This window comes from Budorcas taxicolor, chromosome X (assembly GCF_023091745.1).
Source record: "Budorcas taxicolor isolate Tak-1 chromosome X, Takin1.1, whole genome shotgun sequence".
NCBI classification, from domain to species: Eukaryota; Metazoa; Chordata; class Mammalia; order Artiodactyla; family Bovidae; genus Budorcas; species Budorcas taxicolor.
In genome coordinates this window covers 9,362,701-9,374,801 of record NC_068935.1, presented here as the reverse complement: position 1 = coordinate 9,374,801, position 12,101 = coordinate 9,362,701, and the positions used below count along the sequence as shown (strand labels likewise).

At 44.4% G+C, this 12,101-nt stretch overlaps 1 protein-coding gene across 1 annotated transcript; it reads left to right on the top strand.

Annotated features, from left to right (window-relative positions):
* The first annotated feature begins 5,874 nt into the window (after window positions 1-5,874).
* On the top strand, window positions 5,875-10,348 carry ARMCX5 (armadillo repeat containing X-linked 5). Its single transcript, XM_052663498.1, has 3 exons — window positions 5,875-6,058; window positions 6,164-6,273; window positions 8,177-10,348. The coding sequence occupies exon 3, from the start codon at window positions 8,648-8,650 to the stop codon at window positions 10,121-10,123; it is 1,476 nt and encodes a 491-aa protein (XP_052519458.1). The 5' UTR covers window positions 5,875-6,058; window positions 6,164-6,273; window positions 8,177-8,647; the 3' UTR covers window positions 10,124-10,348.
* The last annotated feature ends 1,753 nt before the right edge of the window (window positions 10,349-12,101 follow it).

The window sequence follows — 12,101 nt, the reverse complement described above, 5'->3', positions numbered from 1 at the left end:
GGAATGGGTAGTCTTTCCCTTCTCCAGGGGATCTTTCCAACCCAAGGATCAAACCCAGGTCTCCCACATCGTAGGCGGATTCTTTACCAGCTGAGCCACAAGGGAAACCCAGGAATACTGGAGTGGGTAGCCTATCCCTTCTCCAGGGGATCGTCCCGACCCAGGAATCTAACCGGGGTCTCCTGCACTGCAGGCTGATTCTTTACCAACTGAGCTATCAGGGTTTAATAAGGTCATACCAGATTTGCCTCCCTAGGCCCCATTCAAACTCACTCTGATTCCTCCAGGGATTGATGGCTGGCCTACTTCCCCCGTTTCTCCCACTACGTCCATACTGAGGGTCCACTTCCCTTCCTACTAAGTATGCTCACTCCTCCATGATAGTAGGGGCCTTTACAGTAAGTAGATACATCTTACCCAGTTAGCTTTGTATCTGTCTGAAGCTCCGAGATCCAAGCTGAAGGAGCCTTAATCAGGTACTCCCTGCTTTTTATAGCCATAGGAGCTATACGTTATGACAACCAAACAGTGATTTGGAAGCAATGTTCAGTGTTGTCTGTTTTAATTCTTCAAGGTCACGAAGGAGGGATGTTCATGAAGAGGGTGGGCAGTTTGGGGTCATTCACTCTCTCAGCTGAGCATTTCTGTGACAGTGGTGGGCTCCTATATAAGTTATATTTTCTGATTTTCAGCCAGTGAACATGGTAACAGTCAGTTTAGGGTAATCAGAGAAACTGCTGAGGCTATTCATCTTGATTTTCTCCAATCCTGATCATTTTGCTTGATCCACAGTAGTTGCTTAAACACCCATCTTCAGATTGAAGTAGTAAGTCCAGGATAGAGCAGAATTTTTGGACAGCAGCACCACCCAGTGTCTATGTTGGGGAGAAAAGTGAGGATCTGGTAGTTACTTGGAAGAACTCGGTCTTCAAGGTGATTTTCTGTATATTCACTCAGAACCTTAGAATGTTAAGATACAATGGAGATAGGACTATATCTTCAGCTTGTACTCCGTATTTTCTATATGGCTCTTGTATTGTGGTAGAGATCTACATAGATCGTCAATCACTCTCTCCTCAAGCATTTCTTCCACATCTCTTCCACCTCCTCCACATCTCTTCATTTATTTTTTTATGCTCTTGTAGCATGGGGTGCAAACTTGAGAGTTTTGTATGTTTGATGGGTGAACTTGTAAAACAGAAAAACAAGCTCATTCAACAAATGACATTCACTGAGTACCTACAATGTCCCAGGCATTAAATATAATAAACACCAGTGTTTCCGCCACTCTGATTTGGATGTTGTTGATATTTAGGTTGGTGTAAGAAGGTCTTAAAAACATCCAAGAAAAGAAGAGAAGTTAAAGGCAAAGGAGAAAAGGAAAGACATAAGCATCTGAATGCAGAGTTCCAAGAAGCAAGGAAAGATAAGAAAGTCTTCTTAACAGAACAATGCAAGAGAGGAAAGAAATAGAATGGGAAAGACGAGAAATCTCTTCAAGAAAATTATTGGGAGAATGGCATTGAAACATGTATACTATCATGTAAGAATCGAATCACCAGTCTATGTTCGATGCAGGATACAGCATGCTTGGGGCTGGTGCACGGGGATGACCCAGAGGGATGTTGTGGGGAGGGAGGTGGGAGGCGGGTTCATGTTTGGGATCGCCCATGGTGGATTCATGTCAATGTATGGCAAAACCAATACAGTATTGTAAAGTAAAATAAAGTAAAAATAAAAATTAAAAAAAAAAAGAAAGAAAATTAGAGATACCAAGGGAACATTGCATGCAAAGATGAGAACAATAAAGGACAGAAATGGTATGGGCCTAACAGAAGCAAAAGAGATTAAGAAAGGTGTCAAGAATACACAGAAGAACTGTACAAAAAAGGTCTTAATCATCTGGATAACCAGGACGGTGTGATCACTCACCTACAGCCAGACATCCTGGAGTGTGAAGTCAAGTGGGCATCAGGAAGCATTACTACAAACAAAGCTAGTGGAGATGATGGAATTCCAGCTGAGCTATTTCAAATCCTAAAAGAGGATGCTGTTAAAGTGCTGCATTCAATATGCCAGCAAATTTGGAAAACTCAGCAGTGGCCACAGGTCTGGAAAAGGTCAGTTTTCATTCCAATCCCAGAGAAGGGCAATGCCAAAGAATGTTCAAACTACCTCACAATTTCACTCATTCACATGCTAGCAAGGTAATGCTCAAAATCCTTCAAGCTAGTCTTCAACAGTACGTGAACAGAGAACATCCAGATATTCAAGCTGGTTTAGAAAAGGCAGAGGAATCAGAGATCAAATCGCCAACATCCGTTGGAGCATCAAAAAAGCAAGGTAATTCCACAAAAACATCTACTTCTGCTTCATTGACTACACTGAAGTCTGATTGTGTGGACCACAACAAACTGAAAAATTCTTAAAGAGATGGGAATACCAGACAACCTTACATGTCTCCTAACAAACCTGTATGACAAGAAGTAACAGTTAGAACCAAACATGAAGTAACAGTTAGAACCAAACATGAAACAACAGACTGGTTCAAAACTGGGAAAGGACTATGTCAAGGCTGTATATTGTCACCCTGCTTATTTAACTTATATGCAGAGTACATCATGCAAAATGATGGGCTGGATGAAGCTCAAGCTGGAATCAAGATTGACAGGAGAAATATCAGTAACTTCAGATACGCAGATGACACCACCCTAATGGCAGAAAGCAAAGGGGAACCAAGAGCCTCTTGATGAGGGTGAAAGGGGAAAGTGAAAAAGCTGGCTTAAAACTCAACATTCAAAAAATGAAGATTACAGCATCCGGTCTTATCATTTCATGGCAAATAGATGGGAAAAAACAGAAGCAATGACAGAGTTTATTTTCTTGGGCTCCAAAATCACTGTAGATGGTGACAGCAGCCATGAAATTAAGACTCTTGCTCCTTGGAAGGAAAGCTACGACAAACCTAGACAGAGTATTAAAAAGCAGAGACATCACTTTGCTGACAAAAGTCCATATAGTCAAAGCTATGGTTTTTCTAGTAGTCATGTATGGCCGTTAAGAGCTGGACCATAAAGAAAGCGGAGAGCTGAAGAATTGAGGCTTTCGCACTGTGATGCTGGAGAAGACTCTTGAGAGTCCTTTGGACAGCAAGGAAATAAAATGAGTCAATAGTAAAGGAAATCAATCCTGAATATTCACTGGGAGGACTTTTGCTGAAGCTGAAGCTCCAATACTTTGGCCTCTTGATGTGAGCCAACTCATGGGAAAAGACCCTGATGTTGGGAAAGATTGAGGGGCAGGAGAAGTAGGGAGCAACAGAGAATGAGATGGCTGGATAGCATCATCATCAAGTCAATAGACACGAGTTTAAGCAAACTCCAGGAGATGGTGAAGGACAGGGCAGCCTGGAGGTCCTGCAGTTCATGTGGTTGCAAAGATTCTGACAGGACCGAGCAACTGAACAACAATATGGTGGTGAGGCATAAAGAGGGGCCCACAACAAGATAGTTTGGCATTTAACCCATTCTTATTCAGTGCTGCTTTCTTAACTCTCTTCCATTTCATATTCCATTTTAGGTGATAAATAAGGAAACCCTGTGGTGGGGGTATGGGAGTGTGTGGGGGGGGGAGGGAGGTATTTAAGGGCACAAAGATATCTGAGTACTCATCCTCTTCTATGAGTACAGAATTGTTTTCCACATACCCATAATCAGGCCCTTGCATATTTAGGTGTAGAAAATACTGTGGGCATTCAGAGGGGAGGCAGGGCACAAGAATGACATATGTACACACTGCCTAGTATGGTATTAATATGCTTCTCTCCATACATCTGTGCTTTCCCTGTATTCTCAACCCACCTTATCCTCAACTATTTTTGTGCAAAAAATAAAGTAGGCAATAAGGGCCAGAGACTTAGAGAAGAACAAGACCAGGGTGTTTGACATTAATCAGTACATCTGACCAGAGCCGATTTCCAGACTCCCCAACCCATTCAGTGGGCAAATGGATTGCTGGGAAGGACAGTTTGGAGGGGCTTGAGAAACCCGTATTCAGGTCAGGAAGCAACAGTTAGAACTGGACATGGAAGAACAGACTGGTTCCAAACAGGAAAAGGAGTACGTCAAGGCTGTATATCGTCACCCTGGTTATTTAACTTATATGCAGAGTACATCATGAGAAATGCTGGACTGGAGGAAGCACAAGCTGAAATCAAGGTTGTCAGGAGAAATATCAATAACCTCAGATATGCAGATGACACCACCCTTATGGCAGAAAGGGAAGAGGAACTAAAGAGCCTCTTGATGAAAGTGAAAGAGGAGAGTGAAAAAGTTGGCTTAAAGCTCAACATTCAGAAAACGAAGATCATGGCATCTGGTCCCATCACTTCATGGCACACAGATGGGGAAACAGAGGAAACAGTGTCAGACTTTATTTTGGGGGGCTCCAAAATCACTGCAGATGGTGACTGCAGCCATGAAATTAAAAGACGACTGCTCCTTGGAAGGAAAGTTATGACCAGCCTAGACAGCATATTCAAAAGCAGAGACATTACTTTGTCAACAAATGTCTGTCTAGTCAAGGCTATGGTTTTTCCAGTGGTCATGTATGGATGTGAGAGTTGGACTATAAAGAAAGCTGAGCACCAAAGAATTGCTGCTTTTGAACTGTGGTGTTGGAGAAGACTCTTGAGAGTCCCTTGGACTGCAAGGAGATCCAACCAGTCCATTCTAAAGGAGATCAGTCCTGGGTGTTCATTGGAAGGACTGATGTTGAAGGTGAAACACCAATAATTTGGCCACCTGATGCGAAGAGCTGACTCATTTGAGGCTTCTCTTGTAGCTCAGTCAGTAAAGAATCTGCCTGCAATGCAGGAGACCTGGGTTCAAACCCTGGGTTGGGAAGATCCCCTGCAGAAGGAAATGGCAACCCACTCCAGTATTCTTGCCTGGAAAATCTCATGGACAGTGCAGCCTGGTGGGCTGCAGCCCATGGGGTCGCAAAGAGATGGGCACGACTGAGAGACTAATACTTGCTGCTGCTGCTGCTAAGTCGCTTCAGTCGTGTCCGACTCTGTGCGACCCCACAGACTGCAGCCTACCAGGCTCCGCCGTTCCTGGGATTCTCCAGGCAAGAACACTGGAGTGGGTTGCCATTGCCTTCTCAGGACTAATACTTACTGATATTTACTGATGCTGGGAAGGATTGAGGGCAGGAGAAGGGGACGACAGAGGATAAGATGGTTGGATGGCATCACCGATTCAATGGACATGGGTTTGGGTGGGCTCCGGGTGTTGGTGATGGGCAACCTGGTATGCTGCGGTTCAGGGGGTCGCAAAGGGTCGGACACGACTGAGCGACTGAACTGAACTTTCATCGAAGGGCTTCTCTCATGGAAGGGACGCATAGTTTCAGAATAGACGAGAATTTACCTTCCTGTGTCAGTCTTGAGCCTGTCGGTCCTGAGCCTCTTTCCCGACCTTTACCCAGACCCCTAAACCCACCCATAGCTGCAGACCTCGGACTTCGGAGAGAGGAATGTGTAAAAACTACATTTTGGTATCTGTCTGCCTCATCAGGTCAGAGCTGATTCACTGACGCCACGTCCCGAAACCCGTACACATTTCAGTTTAGGGGAAAAGACTGTAGGTTTGCGGTAGGGGAGCTAAGAGAAAGGAACTAATACCAGATCCTTTCGTTTAGTCGGCTTTTCACCGACCAGCGAGGCTTTCTCTAAACCCAACCCCCGCCACCGCCCACTCCAGCAAGCGGAAACAGCCCGGGAGGGCGGGACCGGGCTCGCCGGAAGAGGAAGTAGCGACAATATGCAAAGCGTGGTATCACTCCGCTTCCGTAAAGCCGGATCCCCTTCAACTCCCCTTTGGCAGCTCTGGTTGTCTGTGTTGTTTCTTGGGATGAGACGAGACAAAGTCTGTGGAGGCAATGGTGGCTGTTAAAGAGTTACTAGGAGCGGGTCCCTGAGGTGTCCTCGGGACAAGAAGAAGGAAATACCAAAAAGTGACGATCGTATGCCAATTGCGGTCCTTCATCTGATAAAGTAAGTATCTCGTCCTGAGTCCCAGGTGCCGGGCCCGTCTCCAAACCGTCGGCGCCATTGTCTCTTGTCCTTGAACTCGTCTGACTGTCTGTCCCTCTTTCCTAGGTGTCTGCACCCCTTCGAGGCAAGGAAATGAGAAAGCTACTTCTAATCCAAGCGGAGCAGGTCAATGAAGAGGCGGGCACTGCTTGGGAGTGTGGATACGGGTGTCAGAGGTGAACGTGGGCGATGTGACTTGGTCCTGGGGCGCACGGGGTTGGTGAGAGGGAAAGAGGGACAGTGGTCATTTGCGTGGCATAGAATGATAAATGAATGATCTACCTCTTGCTAGCTTGACTTCCAGACACTGCACCCCGCCACCATGTTTGGGGAGGGAAAGGAGTGTAGTAGCGGCCTCAAGCGGAGGAATGGTGGATTACAGTAATAGGAGGAGGGGCTCCTGCTGTCCGTGAGAGCAGTTGTCTGGAGAGCCCTGGGAGGGAGAGTGTGAAAAGAGGGTCTAAATGTTTGGTCCTGGATTAGAAGAGAGTCTCCTGCCTTGATTACTAGGCTGAGTATTAATAACCAAGTCTCTCCCCCTGTCTTTTCATTGGGTTATTGAGTGTGTATCATGCGTTTATTTGTGTAGGTCTGTTTCTACGTTTGTGGTTCTCCATGTTTCTGTAAACATGATCTGTAGGGGGCAGTGAACCTAAAAGGAGGAGTAAGAAGAAGAAAATTGACATAACCTCTGTAGAGAGGGCAGTGCTTCGGTGTGGTAGGTGGCCAGGACTAGAGCAGGATGGGATCTAGGGGTAACTCGGCATCTCCTTTCTGCCGGCTTTCCAAACCATCCTCCCTTTTGCTATAGTGTTGAAGAAAATGATAGGCTTTGGGGAGAAGGAAGGACACATAAGAACATGAAAATAATACTTTTCATTGATTTCCAGAGCAGTTTCAGTGGTTTGAGCATTCCATCCTTACTACCAGCAGCACAGTCTTGCAGCGATTTTTGAGTTGTCTCTGCAGGGGAACTGTCAGACTGAGAATGGAGCAGAGGAGCTTGGGGCTTGAGGGAGGAGAGGAAGAAAGAGAAGTTTTTGGCAGTCAGGTACTTGTATCCAGAAAGGATCAGTGTCCTAGGTGCTGAATCTACCAAGGACTCAATCTCCGTTGTCTTCTGTGTCTGTATTTATTTATTTATCTCTGCCCTTGTGAGTCTTTGTGTGTAGATCTGTCTTTAGGTTTGCGGACCTCTCAGTTGTTGTGAAGACTTGTAAATGGGAACCCAGCTTGAAGCTTGGAAATAAAGAGGAAGAGAAATGTGCCCTGTATCTGTTTAGATTGGTGGGAGGGTAGAGTGATTGAGACTAGGGAATTATCTGTCTCTTCTGTTTTGCCAGTTTACTAACCTGTTTGGTCTTCTGCCAATTTAGGAGGAAGCCTTCCTAAGCTTTAGAGGTATAGAAGGGTAATACCTGCTTTTGTTACTTCCCACTTGGTTTTCCTAGCCCATTTCTGAAACAGGAAAATGTTAGGGCAGTCTCTGAAGAGGAATATGATGGGAAACAGGGAGGAGAAGTGGTACTGAATGAAGCAGGGCCATGGGGGAAAGGGACAAGAAGGAAGGAAACACTAGACAAACTACAAATTTAGGGACCAGGGACCAAAGTCAGTCTACCAGGAGATCAGTTTGCATATCCTCCTGTTTATTTGTCCATAGATCTGCCTTTAGGTCTGCTGTGAGTCTTATTATCACTGGAAACAAGGAAAGGAGGAGGAAATGACTGCAGATCAGGGAAGGTTTGTGTGTGTGGAGACTTCCTCAGTAGACCTGTAGGATGAAGTAGTGGAGATCTGCCTGGGTGCAGCAGAGGTAAAGAGTCAGCCTAGGGATTCTTCAGCCTCTCTCACTCCCATCCAGCTTTCCCACTCTCCGTGCTCCTGTTTTGTGTCTGGAAAAAAGATTGATTTTACTTGCAATAGTAGGGAACATGAAATGGAGGAAGAGTTTGCTAATTATCTGCCTTTTACACTTAGCACTGAATTTCCATACTTTTCTGTTTCCATGTTGTGCTAATCAACATGGAAAAAAGTCAGAAAAAGACTCAAAGCCCCATTTCCTTCCTCCACTCCTAGGTCCAACTTCAGTGGCAGATCTGGTGGCCTTGGAGTGGCTGAAGACCACCACCCTCCACAGGGCTGTGCTCAGGCACACAGCCATCCTTCCCTTCCCTGAGTGAGCTTCCTCTGCGATTGTTTATATCACTGGCAGAGCCTGTAGTTCGAAAGGGGGCTGAGTGACAACTGGACTTTGTATGAAAACACCAACCTGGGAGAGACCTTCAGTCAAGGCTGAGACAGGGGTGGGGGTATATGACTTGGCCTTGCCTGTAACTTGGATCGTGATTGACTTTGGTGCTGAGGCAAGGGCAGAGGAGGGCCTGGGGCTGGCCTGAAAGCTGGCATCCGTGGCCCTGCCAACACTAAAGCCAAGGCTAAGATCCAAGCCAAGGCAGTGGCTGAGGCATAATTGAAAACGGGACTGGTGACCCAGGCCAAGGCTGGGGGTGGAGCAGTGGCCAGGACACAGTGACCTGCACTGAGGCCATGGCTATGACAAGGCAAGTGAGCAAGATGGAATCTAAGGCTAAGACTAGAGTCATGGCTGAGACCAAGGCAACCCCCCTGACAGAACCTAGTGTAGTGTCCCAAACCAAATCAAAGGCCATGCCTATGTCCAAGCTCAGTGCTGTCACCCAGTGTAAAGTGAAGGCTGGTGCTAGAAGTGAGGCCAGTATCGGTTCCAAAGACAACACTGGGTCCATGTCCCAGAGAAGGAGTGAGGCCAGCATCAAGTTGAAGGCTGGGGACAGAGCTGGTACTGTAACTCAGTTCAGTGATGAGGATGAAGAAAATGTCTGTTCTTGGTTTTGGACTGGAGAAGAGCCTAGTGTAGGATCTTGGTTCTGGCCTAAAGAGGACAACCCATTTCAAGTGTATAAGCCTCCAGCTAAGATCCAGGAAATGCCCAAGCCTACACCCAAACCTGAACTTACTATAAAGCAAAAAGCAAAAGCATGGTCAAGGGCCAGGTTTTGTGTCCTAGTTCCAGTAGATGGAGGGGAGCAATCCTTACCTCCAGGAGGGAACTGGACTCTGGTTGATACCTTAATTGAAACTCCTCTAGGGATTCGACCTCTGACCAAGATCCCACCGTGTAATGGGCCTTACTTTCAGACTTTAGCTGAGCTCAAAAATCAGGTTAAGTATAGGGAAAAGTATAGGCCCAATCCAAAAACCTGTCGCTGCAAATCATATGTTTTTACTTTAGAGCCTAAAGAGTTTGATAAACTTGTTGCCCTACTTAAGTTAACTAGGGATCCTTTCATTCATGAAATAGCTACGATGATAATGGGTATCAGTCCTGCTTATCCATTTACCCAAGATATAATTCATGATGTAGGTATTACTGTTATGATTGAAAACTTGGTCAATAATCCCAATGTTAAAGAACACCCTAGAACTTTAAATATGGTGGATGACAACGCTGAGTCTTCTGGAGAACCACAGAGAGAGCTGTACATAAATCAAGTTTGTAGGGACATAATCTCTTATCCTTTGAACTCCACCGTGCAGCTGGATGGACTAAAATTATTAGTGCAGCTGAGTGTAAACTTTGAGTACCACCATATAATTGTCAATTACATTCCAGATTTCCTCACTTTGTTAGACAAGGGAAGTGTTAAAACCAAGTTTTATGTTTTAAAAGTGTGTTTGCACTTGTCTAAAAATCAAGCCAATACAAGAGAACTGATCAGTGCCAAAGTGTTGTCATCATTGGTTGCACCCTTTAACAAAAATGAGTCAAAGGCCAATATTCTTAATATCATTGAAATATTTGAGAATATAAATTTCCAATTTAAAAAAAAGGTGAAGCTGTTTACCAAGGAAGAGTTCACTAAATATGAACTTATTTCCATATTTCAGGAAGCAAAAGAGTTTGGTCAGAAACTACAAGACCTAGCAGAGCACAGTGATCCTGAAGTGAGAGATAAAGTTATAAGATTAATACTCAAACTCTGAATAGCTATATGTTCTCACAAAACCTTTAGCAGTTTCTTTGGTATTGTAATATGAAACCAATGCAACTTATAAGTTCAGTATTTCTGCTATCTGTGCTGATTGAAGGAGCCAATTTTATGCATACCAGATGATCTTGAGAGCTTGAATGTTTGTTGGTTTTCATTGTGCTATATAAGTTCAGATATTTTTAGTATTTTTGCAATATGACCTGATAATGAACCTATTCATCCTGAGTAAGTTATACTTCTGTGCTTTATATTAACATAAGTGTATTCATTTAATATTTCAATTACATGTGAATAAAGTTGCATGCTAAAACTGGTGAAAACATTGTCCTAGTTCTTCGGTTGAAGTCTAGTCAGAGGGATAAAGCACAAATAACAGGATTATAAAGAGCACTGTCTGTGTCTGTAGCAGGGTACAATCAATAAGTTTATGTTGACAGATCCTTTAGTTTCAACATGTTCAAGAAGGAGAATCACTCTACACAAGAAGACAGGACTGTGCTTCTAGCTGACATCTGGGCAGATCTGGGAAAAGGGGTGAAGACGTAGACTTTAGGAGTAAAGGAACACAGATGCTTTCATTCAGTCTGAGTCTCAGAACTTGTGCTTAGCCTTTCACATATGATGTCTCATCAGGAAGATATTTAACCTGGAAGGAACTCCCTGGTTCTCATCCCCAACTAGCAAACCCATGGTAGTGTGGTTCTAAAAGGACCTAGTCTCCTTGTGTCCTCAACATCCAGGTGCCCAGCCTTGGGGTACCAAGTTTACTGCTTCATCTGAGGCTCCCTCCCCTGTATTCCTGGGTCTCAGGGGAGTGCCTTTCTAAGGTCTAACCACAGAAATTGCTTCATGGATAATCTCATTTGCCCCATCTTTATGATTGCTCTCATATTTGCTTTTATTTGCTGACCAGTGCTTTGGACTTGGTGATTTACACCTATGCTTGGTGACAGTGCCCTGTTTGTGCTGATCCCTTTTGATCCGAGCTCAGCTCTATGAGACAGCCACAGGGTACCAAAGTCCTTTAGGAGTGTGTGGTTAGGAAGAAATTAATTCCCCTAATCCCACTATTTTATTTATTTGTACAGTTTACAGAGCTGAAGCCGTGTTGTCTATACTACCTCAGCTCCTCCTGTTTATACCTAACAGAACCTAGGTTCTGGTTAAGAGTTTGTGGCATAGAATGCCAGAGTTTAGATTGGGATCTGGGATCCCCTTTGCCTCTCCTACCTTCTATCTCCTTTGCTGTTATCATCCTCTTTCCTTAACTGCCAGCATTGGAAAATTGAGTATTGGAAAATGCAGTGTACAAATACTGGTCTTCCTATTGAATCTTCTCTCTGTCCTTACTTTTTATGTGTTTGAGGGGAAGGCTTAAACTGAAAACTCTCTACAAGATGTCATGCCCCCCTAGTTTCAGCAATTATCTTTCATTTCTATTAAGGTCAAATCTGAATCTATCTTCTGTATATCTAGGAGTTGAAATGAAGGACAGCCACAGATGTGCATTAAGGGTGAAAAAATGCAGGCCGGCTTTTTGCAACATACAGTAGATGATATTTGAAGTTCTTTATAACTTGTTTTTAATCCACAGAACTCCCATAGCCTGGAGTTCCATCTGTGGGTGCTGCCTTCAGAGTTGGGGATCTTCACAGAACTGTTGGACCAGACCCTTTGGAAGTATTCTGTGTCTTAAATGCCCTATGGAGCACACACTTAAAACAGTTGATAGCTGTAGAATTTTCCATCAGCTAAAGAGAAGGGTGAGTGTTGGGTGTGTAGGTGTATCAGAGCAAGAAGCTGATGGTTTCTCCTTGGTTGGGAATTATGGAAGGCAGAATCAGTTTCCAAATGGTTCATTGCTCATCTCTTGTTTCATCTCCTTTCCTGGAAAAATAATTCAAGCAAACCCATGTAGTATCAGGGCTGATCCAGATATTACTTCTCTCAGTGTGTTGCTGGCTGGGGGT